Source organism: Watersipora subatra, chromosome 9 (genome assembly GCF_963576615.1).
Source record: "Watersipora subatra chromosome 9, tzWatSuba1.1, whole genome shotgun sequence".
Classification (NCBI taxonomy): Eukaryota; Metazoa; Bryozoa; class Gymnolaemata; order Cheilostomatida; family Watersiporidae; genus Watersipora; species Watersipora subatra.
The window spans coordinates 53,290,919-53,316,361 of record NC_088716.1 but is presented as its reverse complement, the minus strand read 5'-3'; the positions used below and the strand labels follow the sequence as shown (position 1 = coordinate 53,316,361).

The 25,443-nt window shown below is 34.1% G+C and overlaps 1 protein-coding gene across 1 annotated transcript in view; it reads right to left on the bottom strand.

The window, feature by feature from the left end:
• Window positions 1-25,443, bottom strand: part of LOC137405216 (basement membrane-specific heparan sulfate proteoglycan core protein-like) — a 98,410-nt gene that overhangs the window by 49,793 nt on the left and 23,174 nt on the right. The window contains exons 14-31 of the mRNA XM_068091444.1: window positions 22,796-23,005; window positions 20,725-20,896; window positions 20,263-20,424; window positions 18,368-18,655; window positions 16,750-16,844; window positions 14,919-15,108; window positions 13,041-13,183; window positions 12,469-12,613; window positions 9,963-10,098; window positions 7,682-7,827; window positions 6,372-6,498; window positions 5,870-6,092; window positions 4,796-4,881; window positions 3,356-3,558; window positions 2,601-2,792; window positions 2,034-2,235; window positions 1,620-1,640; window positions 373-479 (exon numbers count right to left, since the gene is read on the bottom strand). Coding sequence (XP_067947545.1) covers window positions 373-479; window positions 1,620-1,640; window positions 2,034-2,235; window positions 2,601-2,792; window positions 3,356-3,558; window positions 4,796-4,881; window positions 5,870-6,092; window positions 6,372-6,498; window positions 7,682-7,827; window positions 9,963-10,098; window positions 12,469-12,613; window positions 13,041-13,183; window positions 14,919-15,108; window positions 16,750-16,844; window positions 18,368-18,655; window positions 20,263-20,424; window positions 20,725-20,896; window positions 22,796-23,005 — 2,848 coding nt within the window. The remainder of the gene's footprint in view (window positions 1-372; window positions 480-1,619; window positions 1,641-2,033; window positions 2,236-2,600; window positions 2,793-3,355; window positions 3,559-4,795; window positions 4,882-5,869; window positions 6,093-6,371; window positions 6,499-7,681; window positions 7,828-9,962; window positions 10,099-12,468; window positions 12,614-13,040; window positions 13,184-14,918; window positions 15,109-16,749; window positions 16,845-18,367; window positions 18,656-20,262; window positions 20,425-20,724; window positions 20,897-22,795; window positions 23,006-25,443) is intronic.

The following is a 25,443-nucleotide window of genomic DNA, read 5'->3' as shown; positions in this document are numbered from 1 at the left end:
TAGTCATATGTCCTACCAATACATTTTTTTCTTTTGACATGAACTATGGCAGTTGTGTTTGGTCTGATCGCTAGTTTAATCAAATTACAAACTCTTGATGCTTGGATAAATTTAATGAGTGGCAAGTTTAATAAAATTGAAATGATTTAAATGCAAATAATTGCTTTTCGGGTAGTTTCTCATGTATCAACACACTAGTCTACAATATATTTTGTACAGATGTTTACAATACTTCGCTTTGGAAAACTACATAAAATTTATTTGTTGGCAACTCAAAGAATGACTGGTCCTACAACTAGTTTAGTTTTATCTGATAGAAACAATGTTGAAGAGAGAATCAAACTGCACCAAAAACTTAAAAGTCAAGCTTACCATATCCTGAACGGACAATGAGGCGGGTGTAGACATAGCTGGAGCCAAGGCTATTGTAAGCAGTGCAATTATAGTATCCTTCATCGGCCATTCTCACATTTCCAATACTGTAACACATGATAGTTAGTATTATATCACTAACACTGTAACACAAGATAGTTATTATGTTACTAACACTGTAACACATGATAGTTAGTATATTACTAACACTGTAACGCATGATAGTTATTATGTTACTAACACTGTAACACATGATAGTTAGTATATTACTAACACTGTAAGGCATGATAGTTATTATATTACTAACACTGTAACACATGATAGTTATTATATTACTAATACTGTAACACATGATAGTTAGTATATTACTAACGCTGTGACCCATGATAGTTGTTGTATTACTAACACTGTAACACATGATAGTTATTATATTACTAATACTGTAACACAAGATAGTTATTATATTACTAATACTGTAACACAAGATAGTTGTTGTATTATCAATACCAGAATTCTAATCTATTAGAATAAGGTTAAAGATATGATGGGAAGACAAAACTTGAATAAAACTGTTCCAGTCATAAAGCAATTTACATGTGTACTTCGTAAGTTTTAATATTGTAATAACTACCAGTTTCCGCCTACGCAACAAAATGTCTCAATATAGATTGCTGCAGACTTCTAAATAAGAAGAGTGTACGAAGTAAATTGAGTGGATCATGGCCATAACTTGAGCAGAAGCCTTCTGTAGGGGAAAGCTGTTGAGCGCACAACAAAAACAGTAATGCTTAAAGCGTGCCAATCATTAGCTAGCACTACTCTGCCACTTCTTTGACTTTAAATTAAAAAGCACAGTAAAAAGTTTCTACGTAATTGTAATTTGACAAAATCATCATTTGAACAAGTATTTGCAATAAAATTATATACACTCATCACTATTAATTTGAAAAGCTTAAAGTAATATTTGAAAAAATTGAGGACCTATAGGAATAAAGAAGGAATAAGAAAGAGCAACCAATGATGAACAGCTGGCATACACAATCATGCACAACAGATAGTGAAGAAAGATCAAGCGATATAAAAACTTAAGCGGTGCAAATGAATGAGTCAAGTCAACCACCTTGTCTTGCCTTTCACACCCCTAGCGAGTAACTGACAGCTAGCGATGTCATACAATTGGCAAGTAAACATAGGTGGTTGTACTTGACTACTGTTGTGCTCATGTTGTGATAGATAGGCTGACTTACATAAGCTGTGAACCTTGGCCACTGTTGAATAGAGATACATTACATGTTAAACGGTTAGGTAATAGCTAATTGTAACATTAGACCTGCCATTGTTTACTGGCTGGATTAGTTGCGGTTTCAGCAACAAGAAGTGACAATTCCAAATACTAGTGACAACTCCAAATATTAGTGACAAAGATTTTTGTGATTCAACTAATATTCTTTGTAACACTTCTATTTCGGGTTATGAGGTAAGTTTGCACAAACACAAGTAGCTTTTTAGATAGTTGAGTTGGTCTCTCCTAAATGAAACAACATTTAGATCAACTTTGTAGGCACATGACAAATAAATGTAATGTAACGCATATTATGAAAGAGAATTTACTTGACAAGAAGATTTCTAAACCAGGAAAAAGAATAATTTATACAACTCACTTTAGGATGCCATCATTGATTTGAATGTTTCCACCAGATTGTAGCTCCACGAATCCTCCATAAGCATTTGTTTTGCTCCAGCGATATTGTGGAGATGGTGAGCCATCCGCAATGCAGCTCAAAACTACCTGGTCTCCAGAGTTGTATGTCTTCACACCATCAGGCTCCATTCTGTCACCATTTGCAGAAACAACCGGTCTACCTATTGTTAACAGAATATAATAGGTTTAGGAATCAGCAACACGATTAGCATTTTTTTGATCAACTCAATCGATCAGCATCGATATTTTATTTCTCAACTCAATCATACATTTATATTTATTTATTACTATTTATTGCTTATACTGTCATCAGTTGAGTCATCAGTTGAGTCATGCAAACAGCAACTCATTTATAGTTCAACATCTTGCTTCAGAGTTGGGCTTGCAAAAGACGAAAGTGACTAGCCTGAATTGTTGTTGTTGAATAGCTGTAGCCCATTTAAAATCTCCTATCAGTTTCCAGAAAAAAAGTTAAAAACTGACTTGGGAGCAAGTAAGAGCAACAAAGTTAAGGTGAGAGAAGTACCTGGAGGTCCCTGAACCATGAGGGTTGCATAAAGCTCGGATGAGCCAAATGCATTAGTTGCTGTGCAAGTGTAGGTTCCAGCATCACTTGTCAATACACTTCTAAACTCCAACATACTTCCACGCTGAACAGCTCCAGCAGGCAAGCTAGGGTAGTTATCTCGCCTCCACACCATCACAACTTGTTGTGAAGCTAAGTAGACAAACATTGAATATAGGTAACTGACTCAACGCTATTTATAAAAACTGAATCTGAGAACAATCTAAAGCAGATTAACCAAATGTAACTTGAGGTGAAACGTTTATATAGCAAGCTTTTTCGAATACAATTGTTTAAAGCCAGTGAAGAAAAGATGGCAGCTATTTATGAAGCCTTTCAGACCTGTTAACTTACATTTAATCATTCACAGCCTAATTCCATATAATTATTCTGTAAGACCTTTAGCACAACCCAATACACCTATTCTTAAAATATAATCATTTACCTGCTATTAACTAAATCTATTCCTATACTATACTCATTTACCTGCTATTAACTAAATCTATTCCTATACTATACTCATTTACCTGTTACAAACTGAATCTATTCCTATGGCATACTCATTTACCTGTTATTAACTAAATCTATTTCTATGGTATTCATTCTCATTTAGATTTTCCAGATTTCTGTTTTGGCTTCAAAAACATAATTAAAATGAAAATCAGCTAAAAATAGTTATTTTAAAAACCAGCAAAAACTGTCTATCGCCAACATACTTTCTGGTTGACAATCCAAGCTAACTTGAGCACCAGGCCTTGAATTGAAAGTCAGAGGATTCTGTGCCCAGTATAGTAGACCATTGGAATTTGGGATAACATTAAGCCTCAATGTTTTACTTGTACTTGCTCCATCCACCTCTACTATACACGTGTAGTTTCCAGCGTTTGACATCTGCACGTTGACTATGCTGAGTGTAGCCCTAGTAACAGCACATTAAGTAGTATAAAGTAGGAACCTTGCTAAAAAAAAACCTTATCAAGAAAACAAACATTCCCACAGATACAATACAATGTTGAAAATAAAGTAAAACAATCAAAACATTTTTGAGGATTTGAACTCAAATCTTGCCTTTTAAACAGATCGGAAAACAGCAAAACTTTATATACTGTTGAGAGACTTTACAAATAAACCGACAACCATATTGGTGAGTAAATGATAATATGCTTATAATCATGTTGTTCTATTGCTGGCTCGCCAATAAAATTATCACAAGAGAGAAGTACAATTGCTTCAATACAATTAGTTTTACAACTTCGCTATTCTGTTAACCAGTGGCGGACACAATTTCTTACTATTTCCTTGGAGGTGGATGTAAGTTGTTCTTTTGAACTTTGGTCAATAAATGCTGTTCTATCAACTGAACTGCATCGTACATAACATAATGTTTTGTTAGATGATGCAATCAGACTTTAATAAAGAGAATAGAGTCTGCTTGGTTGATTTTACCAGTGCAAAGGGATAATACATCAAAAGTAAAAACAATTTAAATGTGTCATTAAAATTTTAACAATTACATAGTGACTACTTCTAAATTGTAGGATTTATGGCAAAATCAATTGTACTCTTGCCTCCTTTGGTCTACCCTTAGTTTACTAGACAACGACAGCTTCTATCATCTTAATAGCAACTTAGTTACATTTTGCAAGCAAGCCTATAAACAGCCTGTGATTGTAGATAATGCATGATTTGGGTTGGTTTTAGTAGAACAGCTAAATTAATTGATCTTTTTGGCCAATGATAATCAGAACAACCTTAATTTGAAATAAACAATAAAATAATTGACATAAACAATGACATTAAAGAGATGGAATCAGACAGCGAGTTCAGTTGCTTATACCAAAAACCAGAACAGTTTGTTTATCTGATGAAAACCTGTAATCATGCACTAGCTAACTGTATAATCTAGATTCAACTTGTGGTGTAGCTGGCTGAAAGCCCTATCAACAAGAATTGAGAATGGCTTCATGGCGCACAGTTCCAGTTTGTCTATTTTTAAACTCTTATGACATACAAAAGTGAAAAATATATATTCATTTTACATCATCCTTTAATAGATCAAACCATTTTAAGTAATGATGTTTTTTCCTATTCTTTTAGCTGATTACATTGGCCTAGGAAAAAGTAAATCATTATCATTAAATAAAAATATAACTTACTCATTATACTGAGACTGAGTGAGTCGCTGACCTTTTCCATTAACCCAGTACACTACTGGTTGCACAGCGCCTGGGCTGAGAGGTACCTAAAAAAAGACAAAGAGGTCAATTTGCAACCAAAGACTCTACTGAAAGGATTTGGTATCCATTCAATGAAGGTCACGTGAGGGCTAATCAAGCAAAAGTGAGATGCACAAGTACATTATTTGATATGAATCAGCACCGCAGCAAACACTAAAACTATGGAAAATAACTTCAAACATTTTAGCTAAGATTACAGATTCTTTCTAACAAGTATAGTTCAACAAACATGAAACCCGCAAATGAGATATCGGCCTGATAAGACAGAGTCTTGGGCATGGATATAAAACACTTAAAATATCAAAGCACTTTTAGAATGCAGAAAAAACCAGGGGTAGATATTACGATGCAGAATTATCCCAAAAAGCAAAAATTCTAACTTTTTTGAGTAGTTTCAATAAAAATAATTTTAAAAAGCTTGTCTTTATGTAAAAAACAAATGCAAGCAACAAGTTGTATAAGGAGTTGTCATACCATACAACAAGATGATTCCAAACATTGTTTGCAAAGTGCTCTGAAATGTTATTTTAATTACAGATTTTGTTTAAAGACACTTCTTGGGTATCAATAGTCATTATTCATAAGTCAAACACATCATGTTTTTTTCGACAGTTTGCATGCTCAACACAAACATATACTAATGCTTAAAAAATACCTCAGTTAAAAACATCATAACTTGTTTCTGCTTTAGAAATATTTTATTTTTGATGTGAAAGCGTATAAGCTTGTTCAAGTGATATAAGTACAACAAAGCTTCATGTTATTCATAACCTGTGACATCTGACTAAACCAAAAAATAACCAAAGACAATTTTGCAAAACTCTGATAGATTCTCATTAGGGCAGTTTGGCATTATTCGTTTACGAAACCTCAAAAAGGGTATGTTTGTTAAGGTAATAGTTTTAATGGCCAATGATGCTGACACAAGAAATAAACTAAGGTTATCAATATAGGCCTAATGAGCATTTTAATAAACATGGTGTAAATACAAACCTTGCAAGTGAGGTCGACATCTGTGTTTAGTGGTGCGTCATACTTATCTGGAAGGTTTATGACAATCCGTGAACTGATCAATAGATACACATCTCTTGTGTAAAAAACATTTCCTGACACACCGGTGCATGTATATCTACCAGCATTGTCTCCTCTTGCTGATGGAATGTACATTATACCATCATAGATTTGTGCATTGTCTGGTAATGCATTCCGTGACCCACTGAAACATTTACAGATACAGTGAGACCTTTATGGAACAGATACTTTGCAGCAAGTTCATGGTGAATGATTGAACTTTGTATGCTCAACAAAAGTTAAAAAAACATGACCCTGGATTAAAAAATAAAACGATTCTGACAAAAAGCAACATTTTTTAAGAAATTGAACTGATAGTGTTTTCAACCTTTATCTTGTCTTTTAAACATTTAGACATTCACAAATCTTTTGAAAGAAATCGTACTAGAAAGTCGTCTACTAGCGAGAGAACTTGGCTGCATACCCATATTGCCAGTATGTCTCATAGGGGCCTACGGCATTGATGAGAGAACAGCGAAGTCGAATTGGTGAGCCTATTGTGAAGGTGATTGAATCATCACTGACTCCATCAATAACAGCCTCTATATTCTCTGAAACAATTACAAACAATGTTCTATTCTACTGGCTACGAGAGTGAGAAAACCCAGCCGGAATCTTTATATAATACATAATAGAATATACATATAATCTTTAACATATACAAACTGAAACAAACTATATATATACAAACTGAAACCATCTACATATATAAACAAACTGAAACCATCTATATATATACAAACTGAAACCATCTATATATATATACAAACTGAAACCATCTATATATATACAAACTGAAACAAACTATATATATACAAACTGAAACCATCTACATATATATACAAACTGAAACCATCTATATATATACAAACTGAAACCATCTATATGTATATATATACAAACTGAAACTATCTATATATACAAACTGAAACCAACCATATATATACAAACTGAAACCATCGACATATATATACAAACTGAAACCATCTATATATATACAAACTGAAACCATCTATATATATATACAAACTGAAACCATCTATATATATACAAACTGAAACAAACTATATATATACAAACTGAAACAATCTACATATATATACAAACTGAAACCATCTATATATACAAACTGAAACCATCTATATATATACAAACTGAAACCATCTACATATATATACAAACTGAAACCATCGACATATATATACAAACTGAAACCATCTATATATATACAAACTGAAACCATCTATATATAAAAATCAATAGTTTGTACTTCCTTATGATCAATAAATTCTTTAAAGTATATTTTCTTTCTCTTCAGCTTAATGTTGACAGCTCAAGCGCTCTCATCAACAATGACGCTTTATTATGAGCAACATTTTTACCAACCAAAGATATGAAGTGATGAAATCTCAAGCGTATTCCATCACATTTACTTTTGGTTAGCCGAGAATCTCTTTAGCAAAACTTCAACCTAGCATAGGACATAGAGTGCAGGAATAAAATAAAAAACCTTTAAACAATATTTTGCTTATGCGAACCTATGGGCAAGGTTAGGTAGACTTTTAAGTTTGATGACATACTTTAGTGGGCAGCAATAGAAACACTACGAAACTGAACAATTTGAGACACTGACACTCAACGAGGCTACCTAAATATAAAAATTAATGTGCAATTCCACCACATAAAGAGCTGTCTCCACATGTGAGTAACGAGACCAAACAAGGGATAACTTACCTGGTTGAGGGACACGAGGATAGACTGTGAGACGAGCTGATCCCGTCTGTACTGCTCCTGTGCTGGTACGTATTGTGCAGGTGTAGGTTCCATCATCACGTTCTTCGACTGGAATAATATCCAGTATGCCACTACTTTGCCTAAACCTACAAAGATAGATAAGAACAGGACAATTTATTGCTTTCTATAAATCAGCAGTTCTTTTTGGAATAGATGTTACCGACTGAAAAAATTATTTAAAGTATTTTCGTAGATTGACTATTTGATAAATCAATTAAACAATTTGTCACTGATATATAGTTAACAATAAGAAAAGAATTTTTTTTGTGATTTTCATTTAAAATTTATGAATAACAAAAGATGGCTCTGATATGGTCATATTTGGTAAACATTATAACTTTTATGAAAAAATCAAATATGTTTTTTTAAATATTTTTGTGGTTCAACTCATTTTATGGTTTATTCACATTTGTTAAATGAAGGCCTTAAATTCTGGCCATGTTACATTTATGTATAACGTTTAATAATAGCAAAAATATAACGTTAATTTAACTTTCATTGAACAGGTCTACATATTTTAACATCTCGCCATTACCAAAAGCAATGCAATTTTAAACCATACGAATACCCAGCTGAGCCAGCTAAGTATTATTACTGCGTGTCATCAGTAATAATATGTGTAAACAACCTTTAATCTGTAAATACACATTATCTTTGCAGCTTCTTATGTCCTATTTCTGTTTCCTAGACTAAAATGGATAAATCTAAAAGTTGAACATATTCTTTCTACCACTAGGTTTCCATAGGATTTGGAGTTGTGTGCACATTGAACTACTGTGCTATAAGTGTTTCAATTGGACATTCGCATGTTGCGGATAAGCGCCTGTGCTTTGTTAAAAAAGGTAAGGAACTCTACGTCAGAGATCATAGCGGCACACTCTCGCATTTTCCAATCAAAATAGGAATGACTGAAGTGTGGAGATGTTTAAAATAAAAAAGCTTGCATCATATTTCCTTGCGCATCATTTGTAAAAGACGTTTCCAAAATTTGAAAAACTCGACAAAGACTTGCAAGTAACAAAACTTGCTTGATTTGTGAACTTTTGTCATTTCCATTGTGCAGACGCAAACTTGTGCATCATGGGAACATTCGCTACGGCAGCAATAAAGGTAATTGAACATTCGCTACGGCAGCAGTAAAGGTAATTGAACATTTGCTACGGCAGCAGTAAAGGTAATTGAACATTCGCTAAGGCAGCAGTAAAGGTAATTGAACATTCGCTACGGCAGCAGTAAAGGTAATTGAACATTCGCTACGGCAGCAGTAAAGGTAATTGAACATTCGCTGCGGCAGCAGTAAAGGTAATTGAACATTCGCTACGGCAGCAGTAAAGGTAATTGCTGTAGGTAATGCTTCAAGTTGGTACATTGATTGTCTGAAACTTGCAATAATTTCCACCAAGTTGGTGAAAATAGTTTATTCACTACATATGGTACAAAAGAATGTGGTTTGAATTTTTCACTTCTGGTTTAGTACTTACTGACATTTTAAAGGATCTACTAAATACTGCTCTGCAGTAAAAAAGCGAAGATTTCACCAAATAATATTTAAACAGAATAAATAATTAAGGAAGCTTTCAATTTAGATAGAATTAAAAGGTAGGGCTACGATAAAGCAAGTCTCATACAAAATGTTCATGAATCGTATAAGTAATAGAGAAAAAATTTAAATTTGTAAAAATATTTACAAAACCAAATACGTTTTTATAAATTATTATACATTTATATTTTACTCACAATTCTAGAACAAGACTTCGCATGTTGGAATGGTTTATTGAGCTATAATCCTTTCACCATTTTAATTATAATGTTTTTACCGATTGGAGCAAACTGCTTCTATAATGCTTGCAATTGAATATATTCTTTAATCGAACAATAACCTTGAATATTTGCATAAATTTATTAAAACGAAAAATAAAATGTTTTTTTCACCCGATTTATATCACCTGGTATGTGGTTGGTGGCTGCAGCCACCAAGCGAATCTCGGATGTAATACTGGAGTACTCTTACAAAATTTAATTTATGTTATTGACAGTCTTGAAAAATGTTGAAATGCCTATAGCAACACAAGGCCTTTGAAACCAAATCTGTTTGACTCCGCATTTAGAGAAAAGCCCAGCAGAGAAAAGCAGCAGGAAATGCTCTCCGTTTATGTTACATCTCTTTAGGTTTTCATGTGTTTAGTTTATTTATTCTCTTGCCTAAGTGGTGCATTTGTACCTGTTGTCCATCGAGCCAGCATCTCGACTCCACTGGATGCTAACAGCCGCAACAGAGCTGTCTGCTCTGCATTCAAGTCTAGCGTTATCTCCGGCTGTTACTCTAACATCTGGAGTTGGAATGGATATAAAGTTGCCTGAAAAAGCATAATAATTACCAGTAATTACCAAACCTACAGAAAGGGTGACAGCATAAATCAACAATGACCAGAGCTTTACAAAGTCCATATATGTTATATATGTTTTATAAAGGTAGGAGCCTTATTCGATAGCAGATAAAGTTTTTGGCAGTAATTAAAAACATATTGAAGATACACATCTTATTGAATTGTGAAACATGGTGTGTTCCATTGATGCTGTTCACACCATCTCAAAGGAATACACCGTGTTTAACGCAAGAGAAGACAACACTACAGCTTGTTAGACCAGCTCGACTGAAGCTAAATGATTAATAACTAACTAATAATTTCCTCCAATCAACTTTTGACTGATAGATAAATGAACAGTGATTGGCTAGATGAAAAAAGTTGGGTAAAGTCTGTCCAATAAAGGAATGTTAATAGATAGACTTTCATAATGGCTGATGAAAGAAATTTTGAGACAGCTAAAGCTCCATATTCATATTTCCAGTGTATGGAGATATACAGCCCAGAGGCAAAGTATTGAGTATCCAGATTGGAGAGCTGACTGGGAATGAACATCCATTCACCAGATAGATGCTTGAATGACCTATCTGGTTGATAGAGAAACTAGATAGATTATAAAATTACAAAGCTGACCAATAGAAGGTAGGCTAACAAGAGCGGACAGATATGCAGACTGACAATTAGATAGTTGGCAGATAGATGATTGAACAAGCACTAAAATTAAATGATTGGTTAACCACATGGCTGACAGACAGCTGACAGATAGATTATTGTTTAGCAGTGCAAATTAAAGAGAGCTACAGTACTGGTGTACCATCCTGGCAATCATCACAACTAGTTAGCTGATTTCATACTTACGTATCTCTCCAGGAGTGATTGTACCTACATTGCCAAATCATAAACATGTTTGCCATGTACAAACCAACACATTAGCTCCGTTATGAGTAAACATTTAGTGATTAAGGTCAACGCACTGCACTTGCGCAAAACATATACAAAGTGAGCATCTTCAAGCTATTGCAAGAACTATTGTAGCTATCACCAGTAACACAATCACGGTAGCAAAACTCAAAAGATTATCTGCATCTGTGTACAAGCCCGCGTCTTCAAAGCACTAAATATTTTTTGTGCTTTTTCAAAACTTCAACTTTGTGTACCATCACAAAGCCTTATCTAACCTACTAACTTCAAAAGCATTAAAATATATCATTCTTCTATAGATAGTTCGAAGATCATTTCGTCATGATAATCCTATAGATTCAAGTCATTGCGATACTGTGAGTTGAAGTAATGGTGATACTGTAAGTTCAACTAATTCTGATACCATAAAGATATTGTGTTATTGTGATACCCTCAAGCCATTCTGATACTGCAATTGAATAAAGTTTTGCCATACGGTCTGTTTTATAACTTCTAAATGCTTTGTTTATATATTTTTAACAAAGACAATACAAGTTGAATACTAAAATACCATCATAAAAACCTACCATCATTGTCTGTAAAATATCAACTAGAAACAGGAACATAAAGAACTTTAAAACAAATAGGTGAAAGACATGAATAATCTAGCCAGTGAAATGATTTAGATAATTAGTTATTTTAAGAGGTCATCTGTTCAGCCCACCATTGTCGCTGACTCTGACTAATTCTAGTCTTTGGAACCTGACTATTCCAAAGACTGCCTCTTAAGATAAAAAAGGATTCAAGATCTGAAAGCATTTATAGTGTCATCATTTTATTAAACAGTAAAATGTGACCAATAAGTTATGAATGTATAGCCACTCCGAACGAATGGCTTGTATATGATGTACCAGTTGTCTCTAGTAAATGCAAAATGAGACGACTCCAGTAATAATAATGCTCAATGAGCAGACTTGCATAAAACACAGACTCCAGACTTTATTAGAGCTTACCACTACACTCTGATGTACTAAACAACTACACTGGTCAGTGATAGATAAAACTAAGCATTTGCAGTCTTTTCAACTAACTATAATATTAGTTGTGAAACATTAGGATAGTATTAGAATGTGCGCATAACAAACCCCAATAGATAACCTAAAGAATTATGTATAACGTATTTATACATAATTCAAGTAACTTTGTGCTATTATATGAAATCTATGTTATTATATGTGCTGGAATAACATCTCCTATCCTGTACCTTGTGAACAAATTTTAATACTTATAATTACCAAATCTATCAGAAATCAGAGAGCTGTGAGCTGTAAAGTGAAGACTCTAAAATAATAGGGCTAAATATCTGAAAAGGGTTGGTAAAGTTAAATAACCAAACTAAGTAACGTATTACAGCAATTCATACTGAAAGATTGTAGAGTACTTAATAGCCTAGTTACTTACGTTCAATGTCAACAACAGCTGGTTCCCTTGAATCAACACGCGTTACAGAGTCTGCTCCAATGGCTGTGCAATAGTAGTAGCCTCGGTCATTGACAGCCATGTTCACAAAAGTCAGAGTGTCATCCCGGATCATCGTCGTACTTATCTGCAACCATTCAAATAATGATTATTACACATCCATGGAGTAGAGTTATTATGGGGAGCAAAATGATTAAACTAAACTCAAGAAATTGCCAAAATATGGAAAGAAGAAAATAACGGATGTAAACGAACAGGTGTGATAAGGGTTTATAGCAGAGAAAGTAAAAAGTTCAAAAATCTTAGAACAAACACAACTAGTCAGTATATCATAAAATGTAATGATCATAAAATATGCAACTAGCATGGCACAAAACATGCAATAAGACAAGAAGCAGTAGTATTATTACAAATTGCAAGTTTGAAGTACCGGATTGGCCTTGCTTTAGGCAGGCAGTGACAACAAAACGATGACAAAATAATACATTGGAAGCTGATAGAGTTATCTTCACATAAATTATAAAAGTAGACAACAACGGCAAATATTAAAATACCTGATTTTTGTCTAATATTGGTACATCTCTGGGCCTTCTCCACGAGACAGACCTGGCGTTACCAGTAACCATGCAACGGATGGAGCCTGATCTGCCCTCAGCAACATACAATCTGTTTGGTTCAATTCTAACTGTGAGATCAGCTGTTGAGAACAACGTATAATAGATAAATATAGAAACTAATAGAATGTAAACCTGTGCATCTATATTAAACATTTAAAAACTTGATGAATTTATGAAATGCAGAAAGAAGTGACTACTGACATTACTAAGCAATCAAAATTAGGTCAAAAAAGAGCAAAATCTTTAGTAATTTTTGCAATCAAAGAACACAAAGAAAAAAAATTGGGTGATGCATTTTTGGAAGATTTATAAACATGTAAAAAACTTATTGTTTGCAAAATGAGTTATCTTACCGTACAATGAAACAGCTCCAAAAATTATTTACAAAGCGATATGGAATGCCGCGCTGGTTATAGAAGCGTAGCAATTTAGATAGGCCATATAGCCGTTACCCAGCACCCCTTCTAGCTAAACTGGCAACTAGCAATCAACTGTGAATAAGTCATGTAGAGCAGTATATTTATAGATTTGATACTATTCTACAGTAACTAATGACATGAAATATAACATACTGAGACAAAGAGTTATCCTATATACTTTACTTTGTATTCAAATGTTTAATGCCACACATTTGGAGCTACTGAACAAGAGAAGTTGAAAGAGATCAGCACATCAAAAGATAACCAAACCATCATGCGCATACAATGAGCAGTATAGCACAACTCCTCCCATACTCATTAGCCAGTAGAGTCTGATATACATGACATACAAAGAGCAGTATGAGACAACTCTTGTCCACACACATTAGCCAATAGCCAATAGAGTCTGTCATACATAATCTACAAAGAGCAGTATGGGACAACTCCCTTCCATACACATTAGCGAATAGAGTCTGATATATATGGTATACAAGAAGCAGTATAGCACAACTCCTCTCCATACTCATTAGCCAATAGAATCTGATATAATGTACATGGCATGGCATACAAGAAGCAGTATAGCACAACTCCCCTCCATACAGATTAGCCAATAGTCTGATGTGCATGATTTACAAGAAGCAGAATGGGGCAACCCTCTCCATACACATTAGCCAATAAAGTCTGATATACATGATATACAAGGGGTTGTATAGCACAACTGCCCTCCACACACACTAGCCAATAAAGTTTGATAAAATTATATATTACAGAAAGAATTTTTGTGCAGACTCCCCAGATGTAAAAGATATGTTAGAGAAAGACACGGATACTCGCAGAAAGTGGTAGAGGTAGCATGAACGGCTTGCGATGAGACTTAACTTAGCGCCTAGCAGCGTTTAGAGCATCAAAAGATTTGCTGTTGATTTTACTAGCAGCAGCTGCTGTGTCTACTCACACTTCTTCTGTACGACAATAACTGTTCTGAGCGACAGCGAAAGAAATTCGCTGACAGCCGTACAAATGTAATACTGCTGGTCCTCACTGCTCGTTGCAGGAATTGACAGACGACCATTCTCAACGGTAGCCCCAGGATTAAAATAACCTAACTCTGACTTCCAACGAATTGTAGGCAGGGGGTTACATACTGAAGCATTGTTACAATTAAGTTTACACTCAAACATTGCGGGTTGCCCGGGCTCCACTGAAAGCCAGTTAGGATAAATCCTGAGGCTAACGTCAGAGTTGGAAGGCCGTGGAGGCGGTGTTGTAGGAGGGGAGAGAGCTGTGAAAGCATGCAAAGCAGGATATGAAATCATGCAAAGAGATAATAACTTCTCTATTCTCATGCAAAATAGAGTCGGGTAAAATAAAATATTATGTCAAAAATCATACTTACTGGGTAGAGTGGCTCTCAATACTCTCACCACAACACGCTCCGATCGCTGCTCAAATTGGTTACTTCCTGTGCAGATGTAAATTGCTGCATCATTCAGCGTAGCTTGAGGAATGTATAAGTCACCGTTGGTGTCTCTTGCTTTTGTTGGCAAGCCCCCATCTTCTCGTCGCCACACAACCAAATAACCCGCCTAAAATTATTATAGTCATTTAAAAAACTGACGAAGCTAGTTAAAATTATGTAAAGTTTAAAGACTTCTATGTTGTGAATATAGCAGAGGGTGAGAGAAGCTTAGCCAAAACTTTGAAACTGACATCATTGACATTAAAATGAAGATTATCACCAAAAACTTCAATCTTCTCCATGGATAAATGACATTATGAAAATTCTTGACCTGTTAATAGAAACTTTCAGCCAAATGACTTTTAAGGTGTCGATTTGCACGGATGTTTGGGGAAAAGTGATTTAAATATGACTAGGTCAAATAAAAAGTTGTCAGCTTTTTTCAAGTCAAATAAAATGTACAAGAAAACAATCCACGGTTTAATATTTTGAGGCATGTGATGGGCAAGTGTTCATGACATTTGCTATCTATTATTCTATCTATTAATCTAACCGTTATCAAAACTTGCTAAAAAATACTCCCCAAACATTCTGGGAACAGGTCAGAATTTTATCAATATCATTTATTAGAAGAAAAAGAAAACTAAACTGGCAACTCAATCAATAATCAATAATGCAAAGTATTATTTTTATAGCTATAAATGAGGAGCGTAATATAGTCATAAGTTCATCACCAAAAAAGGGGACAACTCCCAAAGCAAAATCTTCCTGGGTTAGTCACACACAAACCTTACACTTTGTTACATAGGAAAATGTCTACAAGATAGATTGTGACAATTCAGAATAAACAAATCAAAATAGTTGACCCAAAGGTGGCAAATCTAAAATGAGAACACTTTTATCATGCCAGAACTGCATGCAAAACTTCTCATTTGGGAACATGTACAGTAAGTAAAAGTGTAAGTTACAAAGCTACTAAAAATCAAAATGCTACAATAACAAAAAATATATAAATTAAATTAATTGTAACTATGTCTAGTGTAAATTATCACTCACTCCACTAACAAACTTACAAATTGTTGAGCTGACAACTCCATTCACGAATCTCAAAAATAATATAAAAATAAAAACATTTTTATTAACCGCAGTTGTATTAATTTTTTACACATATGTAAGTGTTTGCATGTAGCATTTGTACACATTCTTATATAGAGCATATTTTAATGCTACACGCCTCTACTTAGAGCATGTATTACTCTTTTTTAAGCTCTGGAATAAATGAAACAAAATACAATACAGTTTTATAGGAATATTTGCTTTGACATACATGTACATGTATGATGGATTTGGCATATGAAGTGAATTTGGCAATGAATTAACTTCATATGTCAAGGTATTTGGTATATTTCCACACCACAATTCCAAAACTACCCATCAGATCAATAGACCAATTAAAAATGGTCCTAAAAGCTTATAACGACTTATATTATATGTACATAATATATAATATAATATATATGATACTATAAAAATCTATAATGACAGATCTGATATGCTGCCCCTCACACGGGAAAGTAAAGCTATTAAGGGTAGAGTCAGGAGCACCAGACTGAAATTTCCAGGAGTCTATATATACAGGGTTACTTTGTGGTCTCATAGAAGACATGCTGTGTATACAATTATCAACACGCCGTTATCGTAAACCTCACCATAACACAGAAGTATGAGCAAATCAGTATTATAAAAGAGGAGATATAGCAGCACTTACATTATCTACCTGACTCCTGGCAGTACAGTAGAGTCTAATGTCCTCTCCTTCATTTACTGTCAGCGAAGTAGGGCTCACTGTGACCAGGATTTGACCTGTAGCGACGTAAGCAAACAAACATGATCTACTAATTTCTTTCTCATGAAACATCTAACTAGACATACGGACTTGGGTACTACTGTATGATATTAAATACCATAAAACTAGACGTGCGCTGCGTGTCTGCACAGTTGCGCAATAGTTTATATGAAGTTTTAGAGTGCTAACAACAACTAAACAATAATACTAACAATAAACAACTGAGCAGTAATTAGAAAGGAAAAGCTCCCAAACTAATCGAAGATAGTTTTTTTTTGATAATTGCAGCAGTTTTACGAAAACTCATAACTTCATAATACCTACTTACATAAGCCATACTTATATATCTAAACATATAAAGTAAAGCAAGCTGAGAAATGTGTGCGTAGACGATGATTTCCTTGGCGGTGCTGCCCAGGAGTTCTTTCGTTTTCAATCATATCGCACATATCATAATCATATAATCATATTTTTAATTCAATCAGCAGGAATTCAATTCAGATTTCTAACGCAAATTGTTACACTGCTTTCACAACAACAATCTATGAATATGTTCATAGAGGGCAGTTGCTCTTAATGCATGCAAAATCGTACTCTTGAATTTTTATGAGACGGGTGCTTAAGAGGCTGGTTCTCAGGAACTAGGCGGAGTTTTGAAACCAAATATTTTTGGCGACCAGATGGAAGACACGGAGCATGCGTCAAGTTTGAATAAAATCAGCCAAAAAATGTAAAAACGCAGTGTTTAGACAGACTAACAGACAGACAGTCAGACACACGCCTACACATAATGACAAAGTTGACTTTATTAATAGAGATATACATGTAAGTAGCTACAACATTACTTAGCTACATTAATAAATTACACAGTTTAATGCTAGTGTGTATATGTATATATATATACATATATATTTATATATATATTTATATATATTTATATATATATATGTGTTTATTTATACAAATAAGTATTGCTTCATCTCTTTGCTACAGTATTATAAATTTTCACAAAAAAAGTTAATTTAGCAAATAATAGTTTGCCAATACAATTTTAGCAATTTGTGTTAGAATTTTATGTAATGGAAAGAAAGGAATAGTCATACCTCAATGCATATTTCTAAACTTAAATAGCAAATCTACGACTCTGCAGCAACTAGTATTTATCATCCCAAGCAAACATATCAGAATAGATTTATCTGGTTTATAATTATTAATTACACAGCTTAGTTGTGAACCCTGACTACTCTCATTCACATATCATGCCCTAACAGGGTTATTTGCCATTTATTTTTGTCTGTCATCATATATTACACAATCTAAAGTTATTTAATTGATTTTTTTATTGACTAAAAAATCTTTGATAATGCAACAGCCACCAAGCAGCCGATAAATCATGAAAAGTTATTGAGTGTAGCAGCCTTGTCATGTCCCAGCACCGGGTGTTATTCTCTATATTGATCAAACTTACTATTCTCTCAAGTAAAATTCATCACTGCATCACTGTATTCCTGTATTCTCTCAAGTAAAAGTACAAACTCACTTCTTTCCACACAGACTCTAGCTGAATTGAAGTAATAGCCATCGGCGCACACATTGCACACAGGATAGTTAGTGTAGCCTGTGGGACATGGCTGAGGATTGATAATCACTATGGAAGCTATGCCAGTGCCCACAACACCACCTACAGTCGTGATTGAACACTCGTATTGCCCTTCGTCATTCACTTGTACTCGACTAAACATTAACCGTCCTGGTGAAATATAGGTGGCTGTACTAGGAATTGGCCGACCATCCGTTCGTCTCCAGATAATCTCACTGTAAGGAAGATCTATAAAACACATGGTATATTAATGCAAACCAAACTCTGTAACATTTACATCTAATTATGAGCGCTTTCAAATGAACCACATGTAAAAATAATTCGACAGTATTTCTGTTAATTGCATAAAAACAACAACAATGCTTTTATTATGTTTTTGTTTTATGATTTTTGTATGGCATACACTGAAAAAAATTTATGTTAGAAATTAAATTATTGTCAATAAAGTAACATATACATGTATATAACACCATCCAGCATATATAATTAACAGTTTAGCTACATATATATACATATACTAGCGAAATGCCCAGCGTTGCACGAGTATTAATAATCAGCTTGCAAACAATGAGAGGTAATGTAGTTGCCTGCCACTTACTATTAGTCTAGCATATTGCCAATGGCTAAATTGAGTATGCTTATTAATAAGAGCTAACTACTTGCTCTCACGAGAGAGTAAGTATAAAATTACGTAACAAAGAATGGTAGCCTATTTTCACCCACTTAGCGACATATACCGCCCAATTTCAATCAATATCAATCGATATCAATTTCGTGTAACTAAATTGGTAAGACGTTTGGCTGGTGAATAGGAGGCTCCGAGATCAAATCTTCTGCGATATGGATTCTTCATTCCAATATTTTATTAGTAATAACTGGACAGACTGTATTACACACAGATACACGACTTTGAGATTTATATGAATACGGTATATATAACAATATATATACTCATGCTACATATATGCTATATATGTATACTTTGAGAAATATATATATACTAGCTGTGCCTTCCGGCGTTGCCCGGGTATAAAAAATCAGTTTATAAATAATGAGAAGTAGTGAGAGTTGCCTACCCCTTGCTATTAACCTGGCAAAATGCCAATAGAAAATTGTATTAAAAATTAGCCTAAAAACAACGAAAAGTGATGAGAGTTGCCTACCACTTGCCCACCTACCACCATTAGCCTGGCACATTACCGATGCACAATTCCAGTAAGCTAGTTAATAAGCGCTAGGCTTCTAATGACGGTAAGCCATGACGTTGTGTAAGCATTGTCCTGCTAAGCTATTCAAATAATAGCTTCAGCTGGAGGGACACACATACACACATTTTAAGAAATAGTCTATATATATATTCATGTTACAGACAGTCCTGTTGAGATTTGACTCCCTGCCATGAAACAACTAAATTACCTCACAGGCTTTAAGAAAGTCAGTGCCCTGACACAAACCTGGTCAAATCATGAAAGTAATAAGCTATGCCAGAAGGCTAATAGTGTCGCACCCTTCACAGAGAGCTCAACCAAGCCGAAGTAAGAAAGCAAATGGTCATATAGCAAATACTGATAATATATATATGTATATGGTTTGGCTCAACAATCTGGTAGGAATCATTATACCTAAATTAATTAAACAATGTATTTACATATTTATAAATAACTTAAGAGCATTCATGAGATTTATGCTTGCGCCTTACCGCTCTAAGAATGAACGCTTAATATAAAAACAACATCAGCAAGCAAAAACAATTATAAGACCGCAAGGCTAAGCAGTGCTGGTGAAAATCAATCATTTTGCATTGATAACCCTTTCGAGACTTCCTAAAACCATACCTGAAGAATAAGGACTACAAATAAGCTCAGCCCTGCCGCCTATCGTCACGGTGATTGTTGGTTCAGATATGGTCACCATAGTGCGAGGATTTATACAGTCATAAGGAGAATTGTCATTCGCATTCCTGACATATCCAGTGTCACAAACTTGGCAAGAATCACCTATGAATATCGAATTAATATTATGAGGTTGTACAAAACACTATATTGAGACCAGTTTAACTTAAAACTTAAACATATTACTTTATTATCATATATTACAATATATCAATATTGCATATTGCAAGCTCAATATTCTCACTTTCAATGCTTGTCACAATCTTAACGTGGATATATGTAGCTCACGTAGAGTAAATATTTTAATACATATATTGCTAATAACTTAAAAACTCAAGTAGCTTTGCACAAATGCTTTGTTTATACTACCATTTGTTTACTAACACTACTAAACATCTAAGTTACCTGCAGTGCCATGAGCGCAAGCAATGCAGGCGCCAGTATCACTGTCACACTCATCAGCGTGTCCATTGCAATCACATCTGGTGCAGATATCAAGATAAACTCCAGCGCTTTTGGTGTAGCCTGGCGAACAAGTCTCGCATGACATCCCCTCGTAGCCTGCTGGGCAGTTGCACTAAAAATGCCAGACATCTTTATGAACTCTCTATGATCTATGGTAATCTATGACTCTTCAACAACTAATATTTATCATCCCAAGCAAACATATCAGAATAGATTTATCTGGTTTATAATTATTAATTACATAGCTTAGTTGAGAATGCTGACTACTGTCATTCACATATCATGCCCTAACAGGGTTATTTTTTATTTATTGTTGTCTGTCATCATATATTACATAATCTAAAGTTAATTAATTGATTTTTTTATTGACCAACAAGTCTTTGATAATGCAACAGCCACCAAGCAGCCGATAAACCACGAAAAATTATTGAGCGTAGCAGCCTTTTCATGTCCCAGCACCGGGTGTTATTCTCTATATTGATCAAACTTACTATTCTCTCAAGTAAATTGTATCACTGTATCACTGTATCACTGTATGACTGGATCTCTATATCACTGTATCACTGTATCACTGTATCACTGTATCACTGTATCACTGTATCACTATATCACTGTATCACTGTACCACTGTACCACTGTACCACTATACCACTGTACCACTGTACCACTGTATCACTGTACCACTGTATCACTGTACCACTGTACCACTGTATCACTATATCACCGTATCCCTGTATCACTGAATCACTGTACCACTGTATCACTGTATCACTGTATCCCTGAATCACTGTATTACTGTATCACTGTATCACTGTGTATCTTTATGAGTACTAATTCGCAGCCATTCTACCATTCACATTTCACCATTCCACCATTCACATTCAACAAATAAACAGTCGTTAGCTTTTCTTGTTCTCCTCTAAATCTAAGAATCCTATGGCAACCCAAGTTTTGACCTAACAACTTGTTGATTCTGAACCAAAAATTTAACTCTTGGACCTAAAAATAGCTTATCTTAATGGTATTTTGGCCTAAAAAACACTAACAAATAGATATGCAAAAGCAATATCCATCAAAATTCATAATAAAAATGGGTTATATTTTACACACACTTATCAACTTTGTAATCTGAAAAATCCTGTTGTCAGGGATCATTGTAGTTCTAAGCACTCAGTAAAAAATATGAGAGTATCAAGCTGAAGGCAAAACCACAATGAGCAGAGTAATTGGAAATCTCTTTATAATTACCTAAGAATAAAAAAACTATTGATGACTTAAATTTTGTTCTTCTGAAAATTAAAATTTAAAGAAACAGAATTTTGATATTATTGATCCAAAAAGTTTATTTCTGACTATATTTACTTGAACAGCCATTTTTATCATCAAGCTTTCAAAAGAATGGTCAAATAAGGGTCTCAAACAATAATTAGTACCAAAAATATTTTGACTTTTTAGCATCGGGTTGCTCTACTTGTGACCAATAACTTGGCCAAAAATATAAACAAAGGAAATTGGGTAGAATAATTTTGCTAACCAATAAAATCAAAGCATTTTCAATATAACTAAAGCCAAGGGCTCAGAATAAAAATAATATATGTGCAAATATTTTTAGGATGTCCTTGTCAATGAAATATTAAAAAAAAAATTGGAACATGAACGAGAACAAAATTTGGTGACAAAATCAGCGAAGCCTTCTACCCTATTCTGATACTCTGACAGTACTTGTACAGCCACTCAAAGGCCTATATGTCCAGTCAAAAGGTGGTTTACAAGAAACTGAAACAGTGTTTTTTATTTTAAGCTTTTGGAGCTAATACAACTGTTATTGCTACATTCATTCCAATTTTCAGACAACCATTGATTTGAATATATTAATTAACTTTCGTACTCATTTACGTAACATAATTTTGCTACAAATCCTGGGGAGCTGAGTAACTTGCGGCATTAGTATTATACATTCAATGAGCTAAAAATGCTGTGTGAAATAAGGAAGTAGTCAACAAGCCTTTACCTCTTCGACCTCATAAGCTATTGGGTTACCAAAGGCTGCTCTCTCTGAGGCCACATCCAATGAAACGTCTAGTATCCATGCCTCCTCAGTGTCAACAGTGACGGTGGCTTTGATGAGTATTGCTTGAACATCAGCAAGGGCCATGAGCAAATGCTCCCTAGTGAATGGGGCATTGTCTGATCTGCGCCAGTTATTTGCAAGCATGGGGATCTGTAATGTAACATAAGTGTTTCGGTGAAAAAGGTTCTGTAGCATATGAGCTGCTGGCTGAACATATTAAAAACCATAACTAAAAAGCAATGACTGGAATTTATGACACGCGCAATATTGTCAAACAAATAATTATTGTTTTAAGAAGTAATATTTTAAAAAGCAAAGAAATGATGAAGACTTAACAACAGTAAAAATCATAATGATGGTCAACGCAGGCATGAAAAGGCCAACTAATAGCTTTGGTATATATACTAGCTGAATGCCCAGCATTGCACGGGTAATAAAATGTTTTTTGCAAAAAAATTTATTTTTACTCAACAAATGAGCCATTATAATTTTTAAATGAAAGGGTTGAGTTCGTTTCTGTGTACTGTGTTTATTTTTGTGTAATTTATACTGTACCGGCTCTGTGCCTACAACATCTTTAAATTGATTGCAATCGTCTTGTTGGCCAGGTGATTTCAATTTTTTTTGTATTGGTAGGCATTTTTCTTCTGGTATGGCTTCGTGTATTTTTAGCTGCAGCGTGCAGATGCAGTGAAGCCATGAAAGCCTGGCATGTATGATAAGTATGTGACAAATTTATTCCATGGTATAGCCCGTTGAACAGTGTATGAATTGGATAAATGGCTGTCTGCAAAACTGAAGGTTCTAAGTTCAAATCTAGTTTTCAGCAGATTTCTCATTCTTGAAACTTTATCACATTAGCTGGACAGACAGACAGACGAACGGACAAACAATGAGATGTATATATAGATACTAGATGAATGCTCCGTATTGCCCCGGTAATAAAAGTCTTTGCACAGAAAACTCATTTTTATTTAACATATAACAACAGTTACCATTCTAGCTTTTGAACTTCATATTATAAAAAAGTGTTCTGTGCAGTTTAAATAAATAAAGAGAAAAAATAAAACAACTGTAAAGGTTTTCAAACTTTGTTGAACAACTGCAACTCTCAAACTTCATATCATGAGGGAGGTCGTGCAGGTCAAATAAATTAAGAAACAAAATAAAAAACTACAAAAGCATTAAAATGTAAATGTGAAAGACTTAGCAAGTAACAGCTAAATCAAGTCTGTTTTGCTACGATTACAATAAAAGCTGATTTGTAATGATACAATTAATCTGAACTGATAAAACAAAATAAAAATCCTGAATATGTTGAATTAATAATAACAATTCATGCATAGAAGTGTTTGTGTATAAAAAAGGTTACCGTTCCACAATAATCTATCCATCTAAGCTTGAATACGATGATACTGGTACCTCTCAACACTGGTACAAATGTAAAAACGAGATATCGGACTATCTTTGTCTGGTACATTGTCTGACCGAACGGAGAGAGAATGTAGAGGCTATTCCTACTCGAGATAATACAATTGTCCGCGTGAAAAGTATTATCCTTCACTGATTTAGCAATCGAACCTTACAAAAACCGGAAATAGAAGTGTAACGGCACATTTGAAATTGAAACGGCACATTCAAAAATTACAAATTAAAAACTAGGTAATGGTAGCAAAAATTTTTTTAAATAATTTCAAAAAATAACAAATGCAAAAGTTACCATTAGTTAATAATCAAAAGTGCACATTTAGCATGTGCATAAGGTATACGGTATATGATAAGAGCAATAGAATGATAAAGACTGTATAGCTCAGTGGTTAAATATGTGGTTAGAAACTCGCAGTTGTAATCTCTGGGAGTTCGAATCCAGCATGCATGAAGCTTTTAATTTCAAGATTTTAATAGTTATTACTTGACATACTAAAGGACACACAAACTTTAAGATTTATATATAGACTAGCTGTACTACTCGGCGTTGCCCGGGTAATAAAAAAGTCTTCAGACAGAAAATTGATTTGTATTTAACATATAACAACATTTCCCATTCTAACTTTCTAACTACATATCATGAAGGAAGTATTTTGTGTAGTTGAAATAAATTAAAAGAAAAATAAAAACAACTGTAAAGGTTTTTAAAACTTTGTCAAACAACTGTACTTTTCAAGCTGTTAGCCAGGCACATTGCCAATGGAAAATTCCACTAAGCTAGTTAGTAAGCTTCTAATGCTGGTAGGCAATTACATTGCGTCAGCATTGTTGCCAAGCTACGCTATTGTAATAATAGCTATAGCCGGAATTACAGACAGATATACGACATACGGACATACTTTGAGAAATATATAGATAAATTTACATGTATATGAAATAACTCTTGGGCATGGCCAGGCTCACTATGTATATAAACACTAGTAGCAAGCTCACCGTTGCCCGGTATTTTTTTAATCAGATTGCTTGCTAGTGGTTGTTATATAGTAGAGTGTATATATATATATATATATATATATATATATATATATATATATATTTGAAAAATTATTGCGAAAAAAGTAAACTTTTAGTATTTGCGTTACAAATTTGTTTCGTGCGGA